We start from the raw sequence: 27,201 nt of genomic DNA, 5'->3' as shown, positions 1-27,201 counted from the left end.
AATAAGAGTGATTTTGTCAAAATCAGTTTTTCATCCATTTAAAATGTCTGTAGGAGAAAAATTGTTATTTAAAAAACCAAAAAAAACCTCAGTTCCATAAAGTGGATGTTTCAAATTTTAAAATTTCAGGGATTTAATTTTCTGGTAATAGATTTTAAAACTAAGGAATGTCACGTTAGATAGTATTTCGTATATGGATGAATTGTAATTAGGCAAACCTGAGAAGTCTGTCCCAGTGGAAGGAGAATTTTGGACCAATATTGTCTTCTTTAGGGTTTTTTTTTTCTCTCCTGAAGCAGTTAACTTGAATGCAATCCAAGAAGAATCATCCAAATGACAGTAATAGCATAGCATGAAATGTATCCATGTTTCAACAAGACTCTTGGAGCTATGCCTAGGAATATAATACATCAGAGAGAGAGGTAGGATTAACATGTTTTGTAGAGGCAACAATAAATGTCCAACAAGTAATTGTTAGCAATGAGAGTGATATTTTAGATGAAGCAGAGAAAACTTAGTAAGCATGTATTTTCTATGATTTACGATGCATTTAGTGGCAATATCTGAACATCAGCCTCTTTCTTCCAGTGGTGTTATATGTAAAATGAGATAAGGTGAAATATCTCTGCTTCATCTTTTAGTTCTGTTCAGAAATCAGACATGAATGTAGGAGGTGCTAGTTAGCACAGAAATGAGAATGTTAGAGAAGACCATTTAGCTGTGAGCTACTGTACAGTCTTGAAACATATTTAGATTTTATACAGTGTGGACTGCTTATGAATACCAAGAGAGATTATATACCAGAGGTGTATGAATACCAAGAGAGATTGGCTAGAGTGTTGAAGGATGATCTGTAAAATATTAAACATTGACATATCTGTGAGCTGAAAGGCATAGAAAACACTGTGACACTGATACTAGACAACATTTTTAATGAAACACTAAAAGCTAGTTTAGCTTCTACAATGTTAATATCCTTTCCAGAGGAAAAGTTTCCCACTTTCTCTGGTATTTGATATGAGGAACTATACCTTTCAGATGCTGTTGCAAAAACTATTGGGAGGATGTGGAAGTATTTATGTGGAGATTCTTCTTTGAAAGTGCAAAAATTGCAGAATTCTATTGGATAAATTACGAACCATTCAAAAGCAAAAAGAAATAAACACCTGTAGTGTAAGAATACAGATTATGAGCAGGAACAAAATAGATAATATTTACAGTAATCTATGATAAAAGTTTATTCATCAAAGAAGGTTACCGAGTCTGCAATGTAGATGTAAGATGGTAGGCAGAACCTTGGGTTATAGAAAACTGAATGCAAGTAAACAATAGGTCTCACATAGGAAGACATATATTACTTTTCTTTCTGATTAATTGTGAACTGCAGAAAGAATTACAAACTCTATCAGTTCAACTTCTTCAAGACAAAGGTCAGCATTTGAGGAAATATGTGGTGATTGTGATTAATAGTTTTAAAAGTGTATGTAAATGTGTTTATGCAGAATGTACACAGGGAAAGGAGACAGCAGCACTAATTCAGAGGAACTTCTACTAGGAAAAATGGACAAGACTAAGGATGAAGTCCTGAAAAACAAAGACCATTTATGAATTTAAAGCTAGGCAAAGTGATAAAGTTAAGTTTTTATTTGTATTGAAATAAAATCTATAGATAATTGAATGTGGCTAAGGTTGTTAGAGAGACAGCAATTCAAGAAGAAATTGAAAAGTTCTTCCTGTTCATGCTTCTGGGTTACCATCAAATTATACACAGGGCCTTGCTCTGATGGGACACGAGCACAGAACCAGGACTATGCAATGCACTGCAGAGGTCAAGTGCCTCCTTGTCATGGTTTTGTCCAGCTGGGAACCAAGAGCCAGGAGAGTGCTTTCTCGCTCCTCCCCCTCCCGGCGGAGCGGGGAGGGGAACCAGATAAAAAGGGGAAAAACCCACGTAGATTGAAATAAGAGCGGTTTAATAGAACAACAATAAGAAGAAACAAGTTCAGGAAAAAACAGTTTTAACAGTTAAAGAGGGGATATACAAAAGGAATGGTGCATGCCGCAGCTGCTCACCACCCGGGACCCAACGGGACCGCTCCTGACTGGCAGCCCAGCCCGCGCTCCCAAAGCCCCTGCCCCCAACTAGTGGGCATGATGTCACAGGCTATTCTCACCCAGAATCAAATTTCCTTGAGGTACACACTTGATTTCCCCATCCTTGCACATCACCCACCAAGTGTATCCAGGTCCCTGAGCAAAAACAATCCCATGAATGAGTTTGCCTTTACCCAAGGTAGGACTCACCCAGACTGCTTTTCCTAATTGATCTTTTACATGCACTACAGGGACTTTATCCCTTTCTACAGTATGTAAAAGTTCTGATTGGGCAGAGCCAGCTCTGTTCACAGATCCTCTGGAGTTGACTAGCCAGGTAGCCTTTTCTAAATTTGTGTCCCAATGTTTGAATGTCCCATCCCCCATTGCTCTCAGTGTGGTCTTCAATAGTCCATTGTGTTGTTCAATTTTGCCCAAGGCTGGTGCATGATAGGGGATGTGATAAACCCATTCAATGCCATGTGCTTTGGCCCAGGCATCTATGAGGTTGTTCCAGAAGTGTGTCCTGTTGTCCAATTCAATTCTTTCTGGGGTGCCATGTTGCCAGACGATTTTCTTTTCAAGGCCCTGGATGGTGCTCTGGGCAGTGGCATGAGCCACAGGATACATTTCCAACCAGCCGGTGGTCGCCTCCACCATTGTGAGCACATGTCGTTTGCCTTGGCGAGTCTGTGGCAGTGTGATGTAATCAATCTGCCAGGCCTCTCCATATTTATATTTCTGCCATCGTCCTCCATACCATATGAGCTTCCACCGTTTGACTTGTTTGATTGTAGCACACGTCTCACACTCATGGACAACCTGTGCAATGGCATCCAAGGTTAAATCCACCCCTCGATCACGAGCCCATTTATAGGTGGCCTCTCTGCCTTGATGACCTGAGGTGTCATGGGCCCACCAAGCTAAAAATAACTCCCCCTTATGTTGCCAGTCCAAATCTATCTGAGCTGCTCCAATCTTTGCAGCCTTGTCCACTTGTTGGTTATGCAGGTGTTCTTCTGTGGCCCTGTTCTTAGATATATGGGCATCTACATGGTGCACTTTCACAACTAGCTTCTCCAGCCGAGCAGCAATGTCTTGCCATATTGGGGCAGCCCAGATGGGTTTGCCCCGTCATTGCCAGTTGTTTTGCCTCCATTGCTGTAACCACCCCCACACAGCATTTGCCGCCATCCACGAGTCAGTGTAGAGATAAAGCCTTGGCCAGTTTTCTCGTTCAGCAATGTCTAAAGTCAACTGGATGGCTTTTACCTCTGCAAACTGGCTCAATTCACCCTCTCCTTCCGCAGCTTCTGAAACTTTGCATAGGGGGTTCCACACAGCTACCTTCCACCTCCGATGCTTCCCCACAAGATGACAGGACCCATTGGTGAACAGGGCATACCGCTTCTCATCTTCTGGAAGTTCCTTGTATGATGGGGCCTCTTCAGCATGGGTTGCCTCCTTTTCTGGTGATATTTCACTGTCTTCACACTCTGGCCAGTTGGTGATCAGTTCCAGAATTCCAGGGCGGCTAGAATTTCCTACATGAGCTTGTTGTGTGATCAGTGTGATCCACTTGCTCCATGTAGCATCAGTTGCATGATGTGTGGAGAAGGCCCTCACTTTGAACATCCAGCCCAGCACTGGCAGTCGGGGTGCTAGGAGAAGTTGTGTTTCTGTGCCGATCACTTCTGATGTAGCTTGAACCCCTTCATATGCTGCCAGTATCTCCTTCTCATTTGGAGTGTATCAGGCCTCGGATCCTCTGTATCCCCGACTCCAGAATCCAAGGGATCAGCCTCGAGTCTCCCCAGGTGCTCTCTGCTAAAGACTCCAAGTAGGGCCATTCTCCCCAGCTGCAGTGTAGAGCACATTTTTAACATCTGGTCCTGTCCAGACTGGCACACGCGCCATCACACGAACAATCTCCTGTTTAATCTGTTCAAAACTTTGTTGCTGTTCAGGACCACATTCAAAATAATTTTTCATCCATGTTACATGGTAGAGAGGGTGCACAATCATACTGTAATTTGGAATATGCATTCTCCAAAAACCCACAACCCCTAGGAAAGCTTGTGTTTCCTTTTTGCTAGTTGAGGGAGACATAGCTGCAATTTTGTTGATCACATCTATTGGGATATGGCGATGTCCATCCTGCCATTTTATTCCTAAAAACTGGATCTCCTGCGCAGGCCCTCTGACCTTACTTCCTTTAATGGCAAAACCAACCTTCAGAAGAATTTGAATTATCTTCTTCCCTTTCTCAAGAACTTCCTCTGCTGAGTCACCCCACACAACAATGTCATCAATGTATTGCAGGTGTTCTGGGGCCTCGCCCTTCTCCAGCGTGGCCTGGATCAGTCCATGGCAGATGGTGGGGCTGTATTTCCACCCATGGAGCAGGCGATTCCAGGTACACTGAACCCCTCTCCAAGTGAAAGCGAATTGGGACCTGCACTCTACTGCCAAAGGAATTGAGAAGAATGCATTGGCAATATCAATGGTGGCATACCATTTGGCTGCCTTGGACTCCAGTTCATATTGGAGTTCCAGCATGTCCGGCACAGCTGCGCTCAGCAGTGGCGTGACTTCATTCAGGCCACGATAGTCCACTGTCTCCACTCTCCACTAGACTTTCACACTGGTCATATGGGACTGGGTGAGTGAGTTTTGCTGATCACCCCTTGGCTCTCCAGTTGGCGAATCAACTTATGAATGGGAATCACTGAATCTCTGCTGGTGCGATATTGCCGCCAGTGCACTGTTGTGCTTGCAATTGGCACCTGTTGTTCTTTGACCATCAGCAACCCCACAACAGAAGGGTCCTCTGAGAGGCCGGGCATGCTGGACAGTTGTTCAGTTTCCTCTGTATTCACTGCAGCCACACCAAAGGCCCACTGGTACCCTTTTGGGTCCTTAAAATACCCTCTCTTAAGGTAGTCTATGTCCAGGATACACAGAGCTTCTGGGCCTGTTACAATGGGGTGTTTGTGCCACTCATCCACAGTTAAACTCACTTCAGCTTCTAACAAGGTTAGCTGTTGAGATACTCCTGTCACTCCAGAAATACAAACAGATTCTGTCCCTTTACAACTTGATGGCATCAGAGTGCATTGTGGTCCAGTATCCACTAAAGCCTTGTACTCTTGTGGGTTTGATGTGCCAGGCCATCGGATCCACACTGTCCAATAAACTCAGTTGTCCCTCTCCTCCACCTGGCTGGAGGCAGGGCCTCCCTAGTACTGGCCATGGCAGTCATTGGATACTTTTTGTAGAAAGAGCTAGAAGTCCCCTCAAGGGGACTAGAATAGAGCTCAACACTTCTATTCTGTCTAGGGAGTTGCTCACTGGAAACTGGAGCAGCATCTTTCCAGGAGAAATTGCTTCTTGTAGAGGTTTTTCCCCGTAACTGCCGTGCCCATACCCTTAAGGCCGAAGTAGGTTGGCCATGCCACTTGTTCATGTTCTCTCCCTGGTCCTGCAGGTAAGACCACAAAGCACCTCGTGGTGTCTGCCCTCTATATTCCCTCTCTTGAACAGAGGGACATCTACTAATAGCTGATGGACTCGGGCAGGTGGAGTGCGGGACATATCTTCTTTGAATTGGTGGAACTCTTTTGACATTTTATCTACAGCCGAGACAACAGCCTGTAGGGAGGAAGATAGACTTTCTTCATATTGCCGAAGTTGAACACTCATTTCCCCCACTGTTTTCCCCTCTCCTTTCCAGAAGATGGCTGCCAATGAATTAGCATAAGATGATGGTGCACTTTGCAGAAATCTTCGCCACATAGACTGTGTGCACTGGACCTCATCTGGGTCTGTTGGTAACTGCTCATTATAAATCATTTCCCGCACAGCTAACTCCCTCAGATACTGGATACCTTTGTCCATTGTGGTCCACTTGCCTGGGTGGCATATGATATCTTCTTTGAAGGGGTATCTTTCTCTCACACCAGACAAAAGTCTTCTCCAGAGGCTGAGGACTTCTGTCTTCCTTCCAATCGCCTTGTCAATGCCGCCATCCCGGGACAGAGAGCCCAGCTGCCTGGCTTCCCTGCCCTCCAAGTCCAAGCTGTGGGCCCCATTCTCCCAGCATCGGAGCAGCCAGGCGACAAGGTGCTTGCTTGGGTGGCAGCTGTAATCTTTTCGCACTTCTTGCAGTTCACTCAAGGACAAGGATTGGGTGATTATCTCTGGCTCTGGCTCTGACTCTTCCTCCCGCTCCCGTGATGACACTGGTTCATCCTCATCCCTCACAAGGCGAACTGATTTTTTTATGTGTTTCTTTTTCTGGACAGGAGCAACTGACACTGGCACAGATTGATCCTCTGATTCAGGATCCGTGTCTGCTGTTGGAGTTAGGACAGCAACAGTATTAGTTGCCTCAGTTTGAATAGCCACAGTTGTTGCTAGGGTGGCATTCCTAATCTGTACAAGTAAAAAACTCTTCCAATACCTGTTCATCTTCTTCTGTATATCAATCCCTCCATAGCTGCCCAACCTCATAACAGTCTGAAAAACAAATTTTGCAACTCTACCCAAGAAAAACACCCTACCTAGAGGACAGAGCAATAAAACCACAATGTCTGGGACATCCCAAGTGCATTCTGAATTGTCAAAAGCTATTGCAGTTAACTTGAATGAGTAAGGGAGGATGGAAAAAATGGAAAAAACTACATCCCTCCATTTTTCCCATGAGCTGAGTGTCATTGCTGTCACTACATTTTGAAAATAAATGTCCAAGTTGCAGAAATGCCAACCAAGTCATGTACAAGTATTGGCCTAGCTCCATACAGAGTGATATAACCATACCATAAGCCAATAACAACCAGTATATCAGAACAAGTGCTTTCATTCCTTTTCCGAAGGCCATAAACACTATCACAGAGAATATATAGTGCATATGAGAAATTGGAACATAGATAAAATTATATGGCAACATGGGGTTTCTGGGATTAAGTTTTATTCAGGAAATTCTGAATTTATTGTTGTGTTTCTTTGTTTGTTTTTTTTTTTTTTTCCCCCTGTAGTAAGCGACAGTGTCCTTGTACAATAAAACAACTGGAGGTTTTTTTCCATTTCAATCCATCTCTGTAGAAACAGTACCTTTTAGATACGACTTCACTGTCTTCTTCCCTAGGGTCGCTACAGCGACCATACAATGTGTCTTCGGGGGTATTAAAATATTTATAAAAAAACTAAACCAAGAACAGTGCTTGAAATTTAATAGATGTGCTTTTCACAGGACCAGTCCTCATAAATTTTAAAAAGAAAGAAATAACCTAAATCTTTATCTTATTAAAATAGATAGGATTTGAGTAATGTTTTCAGTGGAAACAGAATTTCAACTAGCTATGATCATGAAAGCTCTTGTGTTGTATTTATAGCATTTCAGAACATGTTCTGAAACTTCCACCTCCAAACAATGATTTGTACAACAGATTTTATTTTAAAATAACTTTCCAGAAGTGTTGATATTCTGTTTACTTTAATAATTTATAATTCAGGAAAGCCATTGCTGGCAAAGAAAACTTTATAAATTGTGTCAAAAGGGTTTTATCAGCCATCCTGTTGGTAGGAGAAGTTAACCACTATAAAGTTAAAGATTTAACTTGTTCAAATAATTATCTAGTTTAACTATTCTTTCTCAATGTGACCTGAATATCAATTACTAAACTTTTATCTTCATGATTTGGTAGATGATTCACTATCACTTCCAGTTTGTTTTGTGTTTATATGTTTTGCATCTTAAAGTGAAAATTGCATTGATCAGAGAAAGCAATTTTCACTACCAACGCAATACATAACATACTAAAGAACAAACTGTGATAGCTCTTTAAGATGCTATACTGTTATTTCATAAATCTTTGGCTTGTCACGTAGCAGAATGCTACTTCAAAAGAGAAAGATCCCTTTGAATCTCAGGAAACTGAGTTCTGAATTTAATTTCTGGAGTGAACAGGTTCCTTAACCATTTCTTGTAAGGTCTCTAGAGCGAAGAGGGAATATTGTAATAACAGAGAAAGTTATCTTAAAGAATCCTTACAGTCCTTCACCTGCAGTTAAAAAACTAAATAAATCACAATTTCATGTCATTGTAACAGGAATTTAGAAACTAACATCTCCTATTGCTAGAAACTAGTAACATGTGGAAGTTCAAATTTTTGCTTCGTAATGCCCCTGCAACAGAAAGAGTATTAATGCTTATTTTTGGGATTTGTTTCAGTGTTAGCATCTCCCAGGGATAAGTCATAACTACCAAGTGATTTAAGGTGAAACTTTTAATTATATTTACTCTTGCAAAAAAACAAAGGAAATCTCTCTATTTTACTTTGTCTTTTTGGTGTTATGACATGATTTTGGACATATCATTAGTCACTGGCACTTCAGTCAAAAGTGACTGAAAGAGGAAAATCGAAGTTTTTCCTTTTCTAAAATATATTTCTAAAATGAAATAAGTATTTTTTTTCACTTTTTCTTAGATACTCAAATAAATTCATATTTTTAAAAGAGAATTCCTTCCATAAACATTCAAGCAATTCACTCTAAGGCAGCTTTTGTGACTCCCAGCAGCCATCACCTGACTGATTTCTCTTGCTTTTATGCAATCCAATGCTCAAGGCAGATTTTTTTAAAGAATAATCAGCTCTGGTTTTTTTCCTCTTTGCTACAGCATTGTTTTGTATTATGCACGGACTACACTGAGATTTACCAAATTTATTGGTTATTATTTAGTTCAGAAATTCTAGAAGGAGGCTCAAAAACAGTACCTCAAATTTACCTAATTTTGGCAAACTTATGGGATATAAGCTAGGAGGCTAGTTTTACCTCTAAAATTCTTCTAGAAACTGAGAATTTAAAAGCTGATCTTAGAACATACAGAGAGTTTACTTTATATATCTTGCTCCTGCTTTAGAAAAATTCAGTACAATTTTTTAGGTTGATAATAGATTAAGATCAAAACCAACATTTTAGCTGGAAGTTTGTAGCCCTGAAGTGAATCTACATTTCCAACTAATTTTCCAAGTAATTATTTGTAAATGAATGCCTAGGGCTGAACCAGATGTTGTCTCATTAGCTTGAACATTTTAATATGGAGAGGTAAAAGAAAGACAATAAAGGAGGAATAATTAAAAATAAATAGAAGTATGTGCAGAATAGTATTTAATTGTATTGACTATTTTCTCTGCGATAGATGGAATAGAATTTCCACCATATAAATCAACTGTCAAACACAAAAGTCTACTCTAGCATTCAGGGGTGTATATTTATTATAGACTTCGCTATCACTTTCTCTATTTTATCTATTGTTTTTGTAGTAAGTGTACTTTTGGGAAAAAATGGAAAGGAAGTCAGCCAATATATGCATGAATACATTTTCAAATATCTTTCAAAAACATAAATTAGACAAATCACTTCTCCTTTAAAACTCTATGATGTAAAGCTGATAACCAAAGTATTAAAGAGAATACTTCTATCCTCTGTTCCACTTTATCTTTTACTTTCCTGCATCTGTCTGAAAATTATTTTTAGTGCTCTAAATTCTCCACCATTTCAAACTCCCGAAAGACTCACATACCTAGGGACAATCAAGAAAATTAATCTGGATTGAATTTTAAACTGAATTATTTAAACTACATTAAACACCTGTGTAAATACACTTCCCTGGAATTAAAATGGCTTTTATGTGATATTCTTTGGAAGTTAGCTAAAGTAAATCAAATTAAAATCTCTCTAATATTGCTTGATAATGTCCACCCCATATCTACCTCACCTAAGATTCAAAACTGTGGGGTATTTTTGAACTGCTTATCCTGATTGGATCCACATGGACAAGCCAGCTCTCTAATAACCTTTTTCCACCACTTAAAACCCTTTTGAATCTGACCTTATTTGACTTCCATAAATAAAATTTATATTTACATTTATACATATATTTACATTACAGTTTTTCATTTATGACATGATGTGTGGGATCTTATATTAAAAAAGAGCTGGAAAGTGTCTTTCATTTTCCCCTTATTTACTTTCTGCAGTTTAGTTTTAAGCAGATTCCTGAATGATTTACTCATCTTTCAAACTTATTTCTTGTTCTCGGACTCAACATTTTCCTGTGCTAAGCAACTACAAAAATGTTACTGTGCCATAGTATTTGTCTCAGTAATGTGTTTAGATTCATCAGCATTTATGAAGCCATCAAATCTTCAGGCTTGTTGTATTCAGCATTCAGAGGCTGACTTGTCTTCCACATTTAACCATGTAGCATCTTCATATCCTTTCACAGCATAAAAGGAAAAGGTAGCTTGCTATTGAAGAATGTGCCTGCTAGTTGTCTTAGGATAGCAGCAGAGCAGTAATGTAGCATATTTACACATTTACAGAAGCTGGATATGCCAGCGTAATGGCCCTAAAGACAAGTAGAGTTTAATCACAGAATGGTAGAATGGTAGGGGTTAGAAGGGACCTTTAGAGATCATCTAGTCAATGCTTCCTACAAGCAGATTACTATACTCTTGAGGCTCATGGCTAAAAAACAAAATGTGTAGCCTTTAGAGAATACATGTTGCAAAACATGTAATTCAATATGTTTCTTATTAACAGAGGTAAGCATCCTAGTTTGTTCTGAATTATGATTTTTCTTGTATGTAGACTCCAAATATGTCTAAATACACTATTTATTATACACAAAATGACAAATACATTGACTCATTGATCCAAGGCAGAATGGATTTGCCAGTGAGATTCTGTGACAGCTGTAAGTAGTGACTCATTTCTATTAAGACCCGTATTTTAAAAGCAAAAACAAGCAAAGTCTATAGTATTTCATTCTAATTTTTTGCATAATGATTATGGTGGAAAGAACAACCACATGGCCTTTTCTCATAACTAGGGAGTAATGGTGATCGGAGAGAGAGAGAGAGAGAGAGATGCTTCACAAAGCATGCAGCTGTCTGTACTTCAGAGGTGGTGTTTTGCATCAATCATAGGCCTAGTGACAGAAATGTGGAGTATGCTTGCACTTCGGAACTGCTTGTTCTTCAGAAACATCATTTTAGTGCTCCATCACTCCCTTTGACCTGACCATGAAATGATTATCAGACCAAAACTGTAATTTAAATAAGGGAAAAAAATAGTCAGAAATGCATTTGTTACTTTTCTGTGGTTCCTTTATTTTTTTTTTTTTGCAAGTATCATTCAAGTTCTGACTTACAATTGATTTTCTTCTCCCTTCTTTTACTGCAGTTTATTATGCTGACATACATCTTTATGTTGGCCTGGCTGGGTGTTACAGCTTTTACTTCTCTGCCTGTTTACACGTACTTCAATCTGTGGACGATTTGCCGAAATGCCACTGTAGTGGATGGAGCTAATCTCTGCTTGGATCTTCGCCAGTATGGTACGTGAATGAATTGCACTAAATATAAAGCAAGATTCTGCAAAAGAAAACATCACTTTGTTTTCCTTCTGTTTATCTGAAATGAACTATTTCAGTGTTTCTTAAGTAATTGTTGAGCATCTATTCCTATCCTTTTAGCTACTAGTCAAGGCTGTATATTAGAGATGCTCTGTATTTCCAAGCCTGACAAAATTGAATCTACATTGTCCATCTTCCAAAGTACTGAAAATTTGACTTGGAGGTTCTGTTTAGTCTCTTCTTTTGGAATTTCTGGAATTTGCCTAAAATGCTTCATTAGTTATTTATACAGAGAATAAGTCTTTAATCTTACGGTAGGTAGGACACTGCTTTGGAGATCTGAGATCCTAGGTGATCATCTGTCTCTACAGATCTATAGATGAATTGGGACAGGACAAGATTCATTGCTTGCAATAATTTTAATGAAAAGCAATAATACAAATGGTAACACTCTAAAGAGCCTGGTGGAGACAAAAAGAGTGAGGCTAGATCCTGAACTATGGAGGACAGAATAAACTGGGAATACATACATATGTATGTTTTCAAGGGATGAGAAATTTGGACAAAAGGGAGTTTAGAATCCTAAAAATTCTGAGGATTCTTGTGTAAATGATGGTAATTTAATTCCTTCCTGCCACAAGACCAATTTGAATCTAGATGTTCTGGCCTTGGTTTCCCAACCTACAGAGATTTGAGAACCATGTTCTCATTAGACAACTCCGAGTCTTTTTTTTTTTTTTTTGTTGCCTTGGACTAATATAAAATTGCAGTATATTTTTAAATGTTATTTCAAGATATAAAAAATGATTTGTTTTTTGGAAATGAAACAATTTGGTTAACATTAAACATTTTGCCTACATGAAAAAAAATCACACCACTGTTTTCACAAGAGGAAATAAATAGGGATTTTTCAATTGCTGATTTTTTCCTCATCCCCTCTCTCGCCATCCCAGTGTGATTTTTGTGTTGAGAAAGATCTCAACAAGAGTACTAATTCTTCTTTCTATGATCTTTTATTTTCCTGATATTTTTGCCTATTCTTAAAATTAATTTTAAGTAAAATGTGCATAGAACACTAACATATAAAATGTATATTCCCTGAAGGTGTCTATTCCCTATAAATTCAGTATTAAAAACACTGTTTAATAATAAAAGAACCACCATTTTTTATGATAAACTAGTTAACAGCCATTTTCTCCAAGCCAGTCTTTGATTTAATATGCACACATTAGCTAAAAGAAGTAGTGCAACAGACTCTAGTTATTCTTGTTGATAGAGAAGCTATTATTACAGTAAAGCATGTGTTTGGGTAACAGTTTTTTATAACTTGTGAAAGAAGTGTTGTACTAGATCAACATGTCTGAAAAAAATACACAGCACGTTTCTCCACATGAGGAAAGAGAAAGTTTATGAACAACATGGTAAGTGTATGTATTGGTTGCAAATATTTTTCTGGTGTTTTGATTATTGTACTGATCAAAATCTGGAATGAAGATATTTTCAACAATGGCTGAAAAGTTATTACTTGCATTTTTTCTACTAGGGCCTTTTGGGAGACGTTCGTTTTGTGATGATTGAAATTATCATAGAATAATCAAACATTCTGGGTTGTAAGGAACCCTAAAGTTCATCTAGTTCCAACCCTCCTTCCATGGGCAGGGCTACCTTTCACTAGATCAGGTTGCTCAAAGCCATGTGCAACCTGGCCTTGAACATTGCCAAGGATGAGAAATCCACAGCTTCTCTGAGCAACCTGTTCCAGTGCCTGACCATCTTCACAGTAAAGAATTTCTTCCTCATAGCTAATCTAAATCAACCATCTTTTAGTCTAAAGCCATTACCTCTCATCCCATTGCTACACACTCTAATAAAGAGTCCCTCCTCATCTTTCCTGTAGGCCCTGAAAGGGTGCTATAAGGTGTCCCTAGAGCCTACTCTTCTCTAAGCTAAACAAGAGTAACTCTCTCAGCGTGTCCTCATATAGGAGGTGCTTCAGTCCCTTGATCATCAAAAAACACCTGGTTTTGTACTTAAAAAAAGTTCTGCAGAGCAGCCAAAAATTTTTGTTTCTTTGCTTTTCTGAATCATACGAAATAAAGTGCTAAGTACTAGGAATACTAAATACTGTGATTATTTATTCTCCTCCAGGTATTGTAACTATTGGAGAGGAAAAGAAGGTTTGCACCTCATCTGAAAGTTTCATCAAGATGTGTGACTCTAATGAGGTGAATAAATGTGGTGATAATTTTGGAAAATGCACAGCGTATGTTATAGTAAGACGTAACTGTTCAGTGTTTTAGTATTACTCTTAATATTCTAATTCTAGCTATGGGGATGAAATAAAATCCCAGTGGAAAATACAGTTCAGAAGTAGTTTTCCTAGTCTTTTAACACACCAAATTTAGTCCATGTAATTTCTCCAGCCATTTGTTTTCTGAATACGCTTGTATTAGCATGTATATTTTTACTGAGATGTTTTTGAAAACTAATGCACCTGCTGCACAAATGAGTGGGTCTATATAATGAATCATTGTTTAAAGATCTTATGATTACTGTTGTGACAGGAAAGATTTGAAATAGATTTGATCAAATCTGGCAGTGTGTTAGGATAATAACTTTTAGTATATTTTTCTTTGTGCTAGGAGAACAGGGCAACATATTCCAGTGCAGCTGAGGTTTCTGGTTTTGTTTTTAAGTGATCAGGCATGAAGATAGAAGAAGCAAAATTACATTTCTGTAAAAAAAAAAAAAAAAAAAAAAAAATGATCCCTCTGAAGTCAGGGGTGTTTTGCAAAATTTTTTACAGATCTTAGAGTGAAGGTACACAACCTGCCATTATGTCAAACGCCACCTAAGAAAATACATCCCTTCCTGGGCAGTCAATTCTCATCAGCTGCTGTGTAAACCAGATCGTTGATATTATAAACAAATGTGATCATTTGCTGTGGGACAGGGAGAAGAAGGAAGTTAACTTGATTTATTTAAGTAACCTGGTTATTACTATATTGCTATGAACAATTTTACTGGAAAATTTCAGAGGGAAGTAAAGTAATACGCGAGGATAGAAAGCTACAGCTGATGAAGGGAAATGGCTTTCTTAGGTTGTCTCTGCCACTGAAGAAACCAGAACAAAATACTTGTAGATCTGGTAAGGTAGTATTGTAATTAAAAAAAAAAAAAAAAAAGCTGTTTATTTTTAAATACTCAGTTGTCTTAATATTTTATTATTTAAATACAATATTTTAAAATATAATTATACTTTATCCCTGATATGAATATTGTAGCAAGCACAAGCACTATGCCATATACTGATGCCAATCTTTTGGAAAAAGTGTTAGCAACCATTTATGTCTATAAGAGTGGCACTTTCTATAGATGGGAAACTAATTATTTGCTCTATACTATTCTGACTTTTTGTTTAGTTTCTGTGAAGTGTACCATCATGAAAGTGTCTTTCTTTGTTCCCCTTTGCAGCTAAACATGACATTCCATTTGTTCATTGTGGCACTTGCTGGAGCTGGAGCAGCAGTCATTGCTATGGTAAGCTACCCAACACTCTGTACTTCTGTCATCATCTGAAATGCTAATACATTATGGTAACTTACTATCAGTTTTTCAATTTCCGTACTATCATTTAATGCTATAACTAAAATATAATTCTGTATTTCAGTATTCTCTCTTTTAATGTGTTGATTGAAATAGAATTGTTGATCATGAGTACTTTTTTCAATTTAAAAAAATCTTCAAATACATTTTAAGAATTTTACTTTCCTCTTACTGTGTTCAGACAAGTATCTGAACCCTTGTGTCTATCTCATAACCACATTAATATACCTTTATGATCTATGTGTTTCTGGTGTTAACAGGCTTGCTATGCTGCTGTTTTAGGACCAGACTCATTTTGTCAGATCTATTCATACATGGTAATACATAAGTTTTTCTGTCGGGACTATTTTTTACCTTTCCTTGTAATGAAGATTCCTTTGAATCTGATGACATTTTGCCAATGAGAGTGGTCCACTGAGAAAAGTGTATGAGCTAGAGCCCTGCGATTCTGCTTCTTATCTGCTGTTTGCTTAAACATAAAAATATTTTTAGAATGGGGATTCTGTACCAGTGTAGATTTGAAGAATACACACTGGAATGGGAAATTAAAAATTACTATTACTTGGTACTGATGTGTTTCATAAGAAAAGTGTTAGTAGCAGTTATTACTGTTATCACAGCTCCTAGTAATTTTTCATTTTTCTTAAAGTTATATATACAACAAAAGGACAATCAGAGAATATTCAATGAAGCTAGTATTCCTGTTACATTAGTGATTTTCTTTTTGTTCTTTGCCATTTTTTCAGGATTGTTTGATGCCCTATCAACACAGCAGATATCTAGATGAAAAAAGTATATTTTCAGTGTAATTTTTGTTTCAAGACCATAAAGAATAATTTATGCTAATAATTTAATTGCTTTTCTGAACTGAGATATTTCTGCTTCCAGTTGAAAAATGGTGACCAAATAAGTAATTATTTTAATATTTATATTAATTTTAATAAAGAATATCTGAGAGACCTTTAGTTTTGCAGTGCATTGTTTTGATGTATATTCAGAAGCAACTTTCAAGTGCTAATTTGTTGAGATAACAGTTATGCATTTCAAAGAAGAGTTTAAAATCAGAAATAGTCATCAAAAGATTTTCAGTGAAAACAAACACATCTTCAATGAAAGTAAATTAGGTACTTTGAGCCATGTAGTTTAAATATGAGACACATTCAATGAAGCTTTATAAAAACCCTTCATAGTTCACAGTACCATAGCAAAGATGGCGTAGATGTGTTACACCAAACACAAATCCACTAGGAATTCACTTTGAGGGTTTACATTTATTCACATATTTTTGATAGGTTATCCATACCCATGTATGCTTTTGATTGGATCCTGTGACTGCACAGAGCAGACATGATAACACTGTTTCCACAGATTAAGGATCTAAGTATTAGTAAATTATATGGCATACAAATGCTGGTAAATATGTGCTTTACAAAATGTTTGCAACTGTACATACGAGGAAAGGTTGTGGGAACTGGGGCTGTTTAGTCTGGAGAAGAGGAAACTGAGGGGTGATCTTATTAACATTTATAAATATCTAAAGGGTGTCAGGAGGTTGGGACATCCCTTTTTTCTATAATAGGGCAAGGGATAATGGGATGAAGATGGAACACAAAAAGTTCCATTCAAACACAAGAAAAAACTATTTCACTGTTCAGGTGAGGGAGCCCTGGCACAGGCTGCCCAGAGGGATTGTGGAGTCTCCTTCCTTGGAGGTCTTCAAGACCTGCCGGGACATGTTCCTATGTCACCTGATGTAGGTTGACCTGCTTCTGCAGGAGGGTTGGACTAGATGATCTCTAAAGTTCTCTTCAAACCCTACCATTCTATGATTCTATGATCTGAATAAAGTAGCATTTAATATTTATTACTAGCCAGTAATAGTGTATCATCAATGAGATGAATGAATAACTAAGGTGACAAAATCTGCTCTTTTAGAAGATATTTTAAGTCATGACATTGATATACTGCACTGTATCCTCATGTCTGGCTTTACAGACATTTGCAAGTGACAGATTATTTAATATGTGCAGATTTAACTCTTTTGCTGTCAGTATTTGTTGTGAAATTCATGACAAAAATTGGTTTGTTCAATCAATTCTCCTGAAATAAGAACAAGGGTAATGTACAAGTGATCCAGTCCCTCTCCTCCCTGCCAAACCCCGTATGACAATGCTCTTCTGCAGGATATTAGATGCATGTAAAAGGAGGAAAAAAGTTTAAACTTCTGGTCTGCTGAGATAATGACTTTTCCCTAAAGGAAAACAAAAACAAAACAAAGCCAAAACCTTCCTATCCCTTCCTGCAATTCTACAGTTTTGAAAGGTTGAAGCATACTTTCACTTTATGAATAAATCTTTATTAAGTATGCAAAGACTTTGCACAGTCTTACATATGTCTGTATATGAAATATCCTGAGGCAGACTGTGTAAGCTGCCCTGCTTCCATTTGAATAAGCTTTTACAGAGTCCTCCTAGTTTCAGGCTACTCAGGTCAGAGAAGTGTGAAACACAGTTAGACAGCCACTTAGAGATGCCCTCCTTAGTGTGATGATGTTTTCTAGGAATATGGTGTTAAACAAAACCACAAAGATGGTGAGACTGTTAAACATATATGTCATTATATAACATGGATACGTATAAGATAAAGTAGCTGTTTCCAGAAACTTATCCTACTTATAGTGAGTGTGAACACCAGGAATTTCCAACTGTTGTTCTAGAATTTGGTTCTGTAACTTTTTAAGGAAGAGATGGGGGAAGAATGAGAGTTTAAGGAAGGCCAATTTACCTTCAGAAGTTGAGTGTAACTGCAAGACATTAGGTTTACATTTTTCTCTGAGTCATTCCCAAATATTCTATGAGGATAAGAAATATGTATATATGGCCCCACTTTCATCATGTATTTTTCAGGTGCAAGGATTTGTGGCAGATGTGTTTTAAAAGTTCAGGAATATATAAGTACAATGCTCAGATACCACACACATACTTTTAGATTCTCATGTCTCAGTCTGTTGACAGATCAGATTGTATTTTTTAATTTAATTTTTGTCCTCCAAGGACCAGCACTGGTGATTTCATTGGATTTGCAACTGAGATATCTGAGAATAAGTATTATTAGGATTAATGGTCAATTTCTTTTGCTTTTCCTCCAGAGTTTTACTATGGAGGAAATTTAATGCATTTCATTCAGAAGAATGAGCATTAAGCATTAGTGTTTCTCATTTGATCTAGAAATGACTGTTTTTCAATACATTTTAAAGAACTGCATAAATACATTGTGGTATAACTACTATAATAGTTAAATAAAGTTACTAGATTAAACTGTGACAGGTATATGCCCTTTGAAGACTTCAAAAATTTTTTTAACTCTAATTTGTCACATTTTGCCTAGCTTACATATTTTTTCAATTTTTGACAAGATTTCCCCAAATCAACTGGCTTTGACAAAGTATCTAGAGTTGCAAATGAATGAAGTCATAGCTAAATGGAAATTTACTGCAAACTTTAACAAGTAAGAGAAAACAAACATTTCGGTAATTGTATTCAGCATGCAATTATAATACCACAGATGTGTCGACTCTATATTTCTGTCTTAAGCAACTGCTTTAACAGATAGTGATTCAATGGAGAAGTCTTTAAGAAATAACCAGAAGACATTTCCCCATGTTGATTTGCAGGCTAGCTGAAACAGTCAAGCAGGGATGGTTTGTTGATTTTTCAGTTCTTTAGTTTTTTTCATAACCATTGCTACCAATTCCTAGTCAACGTAACAGTAACAGCTGTGAGCTGAGTAATCGGAGGATTAATGAAGCACAAGCTTGAACTTAATATCATGTTGCTGTACTACTTGATTTAACAGTACTTAGCTCCTTCTGATGAAAACCCAATCTCTATCACTTTCAAGCTTGAACTTGGGGTTTGTTCTGTGAGTTCCTAACTTCATGCTACCTCTCTTACAGGTCCACTATCTCATGGTCTTATCTGCCAACTGGGCCTATGTGAAAGATGCTTGCAGAATGCAAAAATATGAAGATATTAAATCAAAGGAGGAACAAGAGCTTCATGACATTCATTCTACTCGCTCTAAAGAGCGGCTCAATGCTTACACATAAAAAATACCTTGTTTTACTTCCTAACATGTGAATGCTTTGTTGCTTAACTAAAGGCCATCCAACTATTTTAAAAACATTGAAAGTGCTTCTCACAAAAGATAATTTGGGTGACTTACCTATCACCCATTCTTAGTTGTTTAGCACTTGCTTCTTAATTAGTTCTTACTTTGTGTGACCATTCTCTGCCACAAAGCTCCTGAATAGGCTTTCCTGAATCCTTTTAAGCTAATTAGTTCTGCTAGATCAAGGATAATAAACTGTTGTCAAATACAAATATGTGTTTGATTTTTTTAACCACTTTGTATGTGTTATGCATAACACCTTTTGCATTGTTTCTTATATGGTTTTGGAAAAAAAAGTAGCTTTTTATACTTTTTAGTTTTGAGTTCAATAACTACTTTAACTACAGGTATACTTCAAAGGGACCATTGTACATGATGTACAATATATAAAGAAAACATTCTGATGACTTTCCTTTATATTTGGAAAACTTACCAGGTGGACCCTGATCAACTTGCATGAAGGTCCTAAGAACGTATTAAACAATCAAAGGTGCAATTTCTAAATTTGTAATAGTGGGTAAAAAAAAAAGTTTAAAAAAAGAGAAAAAGAAAAAAGGAAAAAAATTAAAAAGTGCTTCTTATCTTTGTTAACATTGTATTATTATTGATGTTTTTAAAGAATATTCTCTTGTTCCAAGTTCCATGGGTGATAATTCCTGTTTGTATTGTGAGCATGCAGACCGTGGTGCTAACAATGCATGGCCACTTGCCTTTTGAAGGAATTCAATACCACGGCTACCTGTTAAAGAGTTATGGTATATAGACAATTGTTAATTAAGTGATAGAGTTATCCATAGTTTTTTACAGAATGATCTCTCTTCAATGATGGTTATGCTAAATTGGAGTTGTTCATGTGATGATATAAGAAATTACTGCTTAGCTACATTTATGAAAGTAATATATCAAAAATACAGTGACCATATGAGTCAGATGTCTTTTTACCTGCTTTAAAAATTTAAACAGATTGCACCTGTCTGAACTGTAAAAGATATATTAAAGGAGACTTCCATAAATGTTATAGCTTTGCTCCTAGCTTTCCTACACGTATTGGTTTACCTGTATTACATTAAAGTAAGGTGAAATACCACTACAGAGCTTATTATTTGAAAGTGTAGTAATATATTTGAACCTTTATTTTGATAGGAAAAATGGTACAAGAAAGATAGGTCATCCTAATTTGAAAGAATTACCTGTATCAAAAACAAAACAAAAAACCCTATTTAAGAAAAGTCAGTATTGCTGGACCAAATGTGGTGGGTTTGGTTTTGGTTTTTTTTTTTTGCCTATTTCTAATGCTACAAGAATGCTGTAAAGTGTCTTTTAAAGTGATGTAGCCTGACAAGACATTTTTGTCAGTGTTAAAAATCTTAGGTAGTTTTGTGCACTTATTGGACCATTGTGAATTCTCTCTCAGTGTAAGTGCATTTCTAATAAAACTTCTTGAGTAAAAATCTTCTTTGTACTATTACTAGTCATGCATCATCGGTAATTTTTAACAATTCTTGTAGTAAGTAGAGGGTAATATTATAGTTACTTGTGGCATGATAATGCATTAAATAGTATTAGTTGATCATTTTTTTAAAAAAAATATTTTATTTTGCTTGTTTTGGGGGTTTTTTGGTTGTGTTTTTGATTTGGGGTTTTGAGTTCTGATTTTGGTTTTTTTACACTTAGGGTGTCCTGCGCGGTCAACAGTTTTCTGATAATGTGCAGTACCAGTATTACAGTTCTGCAAAAAGTATTAGGAACCTCTTTTGGATTCTATATTGTAGTGTTTCAGTTTTGTGTCTTAAAACATTTGTGCTGATTTTTAAAAATATGTCTTTTAAACTCATGTAATGATGTTAATGCTTTTGGCTCTTCTCTGGTATTAGAGTTTGTATTTTCACAAAGAATGCTTTGTAGCAGGCATTACAATTAATCTGTTTTGTACATAAATGTGCCAACAGCTTGACGGTGGCGTTTTTGAAATGTAGAACAAAGTGCTTGCAAAAATGTAATAAACACACTTGTGTACTTTGTGTACTTATTAATTGTTGGTATTGAGTAGTTTTTTCTTTGCCTACACTGGACAAATCCTGAAAAGAAGCTCATATCTTCTCTTGTCCTTGCTGTTGGAGAACTGTTCTCAGTATTGCTCAGTTTTTGGACAATCTTCTTCTAGAAGAGTATAATTCCTTTAGCAGAAATTGTGAGAACAAAGAGTAAAATCTAAAAAACGATAATTTGGAGAGTTACATTAGAGAATATGTCTTTGTCAAATTCTTACTGTAATTAACATTATTTTTTATTAAAAACCTAGTCCAGGCACTAAAAAGTAATATTTTTATCCCCTTTCATGACACAGTTTCTTCTGGCTTGTAACTTTACAAATCATATATAGGTAAAAGTACAGCGTGTAGCCTTTCCATGGTTAGAAATTGTGCCTCAGTTTTGGATAGTTTGTTCCACTGAATTAAAACTCTTGGTCATGGCTCGTGCACAGATTCTTTCAAATACATCTCTTAACATTTAGTGGCAGAAATTATATATCCTAAAAATAGAGAGTGAAATAATTTGTAATAGCAAATTTCATAGTCTAGGAAGAGTCAGGTAGCATGAGCCATATCTGGTTTATTTTTAACATATTAGTCAAGAGAACAACTGGTCAAGATTCATACTACTACAGTGTCATTTGGAGCAGCTCAAGAGAAGCCAGCATGACATCAATTTGAATGTTGCTGAGGATACTGATACCTGAATGTTACAAGAGTCAATACTCTAAAAGCTTGATAGCAATTCTGCATTACTTAAATGCATGTAAATTAATTGAAATAGTTAAGACAAATCTATAGCTGTGCCAATTAACATGATATCACTATGTAAAACTAATTAGAATACAGTTCCACAATGTATTTCTTTCTCACTTAACTAGCTGTTATATAGCTCTTTGTGTGGTTTTGATAAGAACATGTGACATAATGGCAAACAATTTTTCATCAGCAGCACAAGCCGAGGGAGAAGAGGAGCTTCCCACAGTACAGCACAGCAGTCAGAACTGATTCACTTCAAAGTCTGTGCATATTTGGTTTATTCCAGACTCTTCTCTGTTGACAAGCTAAGCTGATTTTTGCTGAGGTAGGTTGCATATATCTTGATTTCTACAGACTTTTCTGTGCCTAGTCTGAATCTATGAAGATTGTTCTTTTCAAAAACAAGAAAACAAATTGTAGATCAATCTGCTGCAGTTTTTAGCTGCACAGAAGGGTGTACTTAAATGAAAATTCCAATATAAGATGCCCTTGATCCTGGTTTACATTTTCTTCCCCACTTACTATGCCCCATCAATAGTCATAATAACATGTTATAAAAAAGATTAAAAAATTGCTAGAGTTAGAAATCCTTCCCACCTGTTTTCCCCTGCTCACATCGTCTCACTTATTCTTCTGCACAAGGCTATTTTATCTCTCAGTAAGATTGTATCAGCCTTTCTGTTTTCAGCAGAATCACACAAACCCTCCAATCAGCATAATTGACACAATCGTTAATTGTTTAAAATAATAGATGCAATTATTAATCTTGATTTCATGCAGTTACTTGAATTGTAATATATATGTATTGACCATAAATATTTGTTCAATGTGAACATGGTTGCAACTTTCAGTTCATATAGTACATTTTAGGACAGAACATTTCTGTACTGCACTTCCTATAATAATTCAATAGCAAAAGCTTATAGTGTTCTTTCCATTGTTAAGATCCAATCCATTTTTCAATTATTGTGTTCTGAGTTACCACAAGTATTAATATAGCTGGTTTTCTGAAGAACACATCTCAATTCAGCTAAACCATAAAAGGGGAAACTATAATACATTTCATCCGAGGAGGAGAAATACTGTATTTATATAAACTCTCTCTTAAAAAAAGAGCAACATTGTATATCCATTGGGTTGCACAGAAACCCTGAAAACAGATATTGCTAGGCAGCAAAACAATTTATGTCTCCAGTGATATCACATTTCAGCATTGCTTTCATTTTGGGTAGATACCAGTCGAAGAGAACAAGTTCCAATCACTTGATATATTTAACAACTCTTTTTGTCCCACATGAATTCTTCTGACATGTATTTTCTATAAGGGAGAACTCTGTCATTTTCTGAATTTTGAGATTTTAAACTATAGTTTCTTATTCTTCCAGCTATTTGTGGAGGACTTCAGAGGGTTGTTTCTGGATTTAACAGTTATTAGCAATGATAGTGACAGGTAAGTGCTTTTGCTGGTACAGTGAGAACTGGTTGCTAGCAGTAAACTGGGTCATTGGCTCACAGAAGTCCAAGCCTCATGTAGGAGGCTTGAAGCTATTCTGCAGGGAGAAATTTGTCACAGAATCACAGAATCTTAAGGGCTGGAAGGGACCTTGAAAGATCATCTAGTCCAGCCCCCCTACTAGAGCAGGATCTGAGAAAGGGATTCTGCTCACATTGTACAAGCTCTTGTAAATTCTTTTGCAATGTCAAGTGGAGTCTGACCAGACAAATGAGCCCTAGGGAAGATCATTTTAGTTGCTTTTTGAATTGACATTGCTAAGCTTCCCATGGATGAAATAAGTGATTTGAAGGAGGGTATATCCCCTCCAGAGTGGCAAGATAATGTCAAATAGAAACTTTTCACAACAGCTGCTGCAGTTGAAGCAATAACACAGTAACAATGGAAATTTTGCCACTAGATCCCAAACATAAAAATTAAAAAAAGACATTTGAAAAAAATAACAAGAGGCTTGTATGAGTGTCCTGTGGTTCTGCATGTTGAGGCACTCCAGCCAGAAAAGTGGTAAGAACTAGGTTTTCCAAAGTGTCTAAATGGTTTTTTTTTTTTCTTCTCAGCTGTCCAGGAAGAATGATACTTACGCACAAATTACTTTCTTATAGTTAACAGGGAATAGTTTGGTCTCTGAAACTGTAAGTCCTGCATTTCTTAAAAGAGGTTTACTCATCTCTATTTCTTCTTAGGGATAAATGTTAATTTAAGAATGAATCTCATCAGAGAACAAATTTATCCTCAAAAAGCTCATGCCTCAATTAAAACATGCAAATCAATTCGTGGAATTCTGTCATTCAGACTGTTTTGTTTGTATGTACAACCCCATCCTTGAAAGTTCAGTCTTTTGTAATAATAAACTAAGTCACGTGGGTAGACAGACAGACAAACCATTAGCTTCATCAGCTGGCTGGTTTGAGATGAATAAGCACACTGAATGCTTTCTCAAGAAGCCAGTGTTGAACCCCTCATCTTGATTCCATCCTTCCATAAAATAAAGTTAAAACAGGAATACCTTGTTAAGATATTTAATTCATATCTGTGTTCTCCTTTCATGAATTACTTTTCCCCTTTGACATGCTGCTCCTTGTGCCATAATTAGAATTGGAACTGGAGGAAAACAGAATTTGCTGCTACTGAGGAGATCTCACCAGTGCAATGGAGTGATGCACCACATGGCTGGATACAGGGATGAAGACTGAAAAAGAGCAAGACTGGGACAAGCACATATAAGATTTCTCTTCCTAGGAAGCCCTAGCTGCAAGCTAATAAGCTGGGCTCAGGACAGGTACCTCAATTAAAGAATTATATACAGATATGCCTCAGGACTCGTGAGTTCAAGGAGTAGAGAGAGTTTCTGACAACAAACGAAGGGCAAATATTGTCTGGAACATACTGATTTGGGGCAATTCAAAGCCATATTTCTTCTTAAAGGAGAAAATGGCCAAGAGAAACCTGAAGCTGCAAGTCACCTTTAATTGTCATGGTAGGGTCAAGTTGCTGGTGGTCTCTTCGTGTGTTCTCAGTTTTCCTTCCCAGTGTGAGTTACACGATGGCACAGCAGATGTGTTATGTGCAAAGCTGCCTGGAATCATCAGGTAGAATTTGTGTCATTTAAAGCAGCTCAGGGCAGGACCCTTGCTACAGATAGAATTCTGATACCACTGAAGCAACTTTATATTTCACTTATTGAAGGGAGCAAAGTAGGGAATTGAGGTTTAGAAGTCTGGAAAATCTGGTGTTTGCATCATTTGTTTAAAACCAAGCAAGACATGTTAGGTTTTGGGATTTTTCTGCAAAGTAAGAGTTAAAATTAAATGGTTGCATTTTTCATATATTTTATATATATACATACATGCATACAACATAGAGTCTGATAAAATAGATTTGATTTAATATACAGTTAATCTATATTCCCTGAAATCATACTATCCCAATTATAGAAGAAAAGTCTGATATCCTGGAGGCTTTTAAAGTATTTTGACATCCTGTGGGCCTGTAAGCCCATTATCTTTATTCAACAGGTTAATTCTATGGTAAAAAAATACAATTAATGGATACTTGGATAAATCAAATACACTTGAGAAGACATAGCGTGACTTTTATAAATGAAAGTTTGTTAACAATCTTTCCAGAGACTTTTAAGGGTGTCAGCAGCCATGTGGTTATCAGCAGTCTCTTTTATTTCTAGTTTACCTAGGCTTTTGACATAGTTTCTTGTCAAAATATTTTACAATTATTCAGCCATAGGCAAGTTCTTGTATATATAAAAAGCTAAATAATAAGTTAGCGGGTAATAAATAAGACAGTTCTTACACTGGAAGAGGGTCATTTTGGGACTCTGGATTCTAGACTAGCTTATCTTTTGGGGATGGTTAATCCTGATTCTGTTTGGACAATTGCATCATTTTCAGGCAGAGTGTCTGGTCATTTCTGTGTTTTACAAGGATGATTATTTTGGACTTTTCTGTCCATTTGGGCACACAGATCTCTTTTCCTTGTTCTCAGTTTGAATTAATCTTATCTTAGTCCTTCTTGATCCAGTGGAAAATGTTTCTGCTGTAGATGGTGATAAGCAATTCAATGGCCCCAGTGCTTCTCTTTAGCTAGTTGGCATCCCCTATGCTTAACACACCTGTATGCATCTCCTCCTTAGAAGCTGCAGCTATACAGTCAGAGAACAAAACTCCATGCTAGGCTAATATTAATGCCACTCTTAAAGGAAATAAGAAATTAAATTATTAACTGATTTTTTTTCTTATAATGGTATTTATTTTACCCAGACACACGGGCAAATGAGAAAATAATCTACTAAAATAATGGCAGCTTTTACTCTTCTTTATGAGCCTAGTCAGCTTGGTTTGATTTTTACTAATAGGAGGCTGTGGGTCTTCATGGTGTTACCTTTCTTCCTTTTGGATCTTCCAAACATCCTGACAGAGTGTTAAGCATAATAGCACTAAGAATTTCTCCCAGAATTTAACATGTACAAGTATATGCATGAGCAGATTTTTTTCCTGTCTTCCTTTAACAAGCTAAATACTGTACTTTTCCTCTGTACAGTCTCTGGAATATAACATCAGGTGTTGTAACTTCATGCCTGCATTCCCCTAACCCCTTCTCTGCTCTCTCGTTCACTACACATCATTGCCCCTGGGCAAGCTGTTGCCAGGCCAGACTCACACCTTCATCTCTACAAGTCAGTTCACTACACATCATTGCCCCTGAGCAAGCTGTTGCCAGGCCAGGCTCACACCTTCATCTCTACAAGTCAGGTCTGTTCCAGATGCAAGAAGCTGACAATGGCATTGGCATTAATCCCACCTGACTGAGAAATGTGAAGCTGTACCCAGTTAAGTCCCTCACAGTTGCTCATCATTCTTCTGGTGTGTTCTCAGCCTGATTATCCAAATTGGAGGAAGAAGCAGTAATGCAGGTATCCTGTGAAGACTACAGAGAGAAGATATAATTTCGATATTCTTAGTGAAAAAATAAGGGAAAACCAGGAAGTGGGGGAATTACATCCTAAGCAAATTTGTAATATGTAATACTTGTGAGCTAAGATTCAAGATTTATTGTTCTTCTTTAAAATAAAACAAAATAATAAATAATAA

At 36.9% G+C, this 27,201-nt stretch overlaps 1 protein-coding gene across 1 annotated transcript in view; it reads left to right on the top strand.

Annotated features, from left to right (window-relative positions):
• The window catches only part of GPM6A (glycoprotein M6A), a 42,388-nt gene extending 23,159 nt beyond the window's left edge, over positions 1 to 19,229 (top strand). Inside the window, exons 4-7 of the mRNA XM_061993201.1 lie at positions 11,344 to 11,497; positions 13,664 to 13,740; positions 14,990 to 15,055; positions 19,077 to 19,229. Of these exons, the coding sequence (XP_061849185.1) occupies positions 11,344 to 11,497; positions 13,664 to 13,740; positions 14,990 to 15,055; positions 19,077 to 19,229 (450 nt within the window). The remainder of the gene's footprint in view (positions 1 to 11,343; positions 11,498 to 13,663; positions 13,741 to 14,989; positions 15,056 to 19,076) is intronic.
• Positions 19,230 to 27,201: the final 7,972 nt, after the last annotated feature.

Source organism: Colius striatus, chromosome 3 (genome assembly GCF_028858725.1).
Source record: "Colius striatus isolate bColStr4 chromosome 3, bColStr4.1.hap1, whole genome shotgun sequence".
NCBI classification, from domain to species: Eukaryota; Metazoa; Chordata; class Aves; order Coliiformes; family Coliidae; genus Colius; species Colius striatus.
Note: the sequence above shows the minus strand (reverse complement) of the source record. Positions and strands in the feature narration are given on the sequence as shown.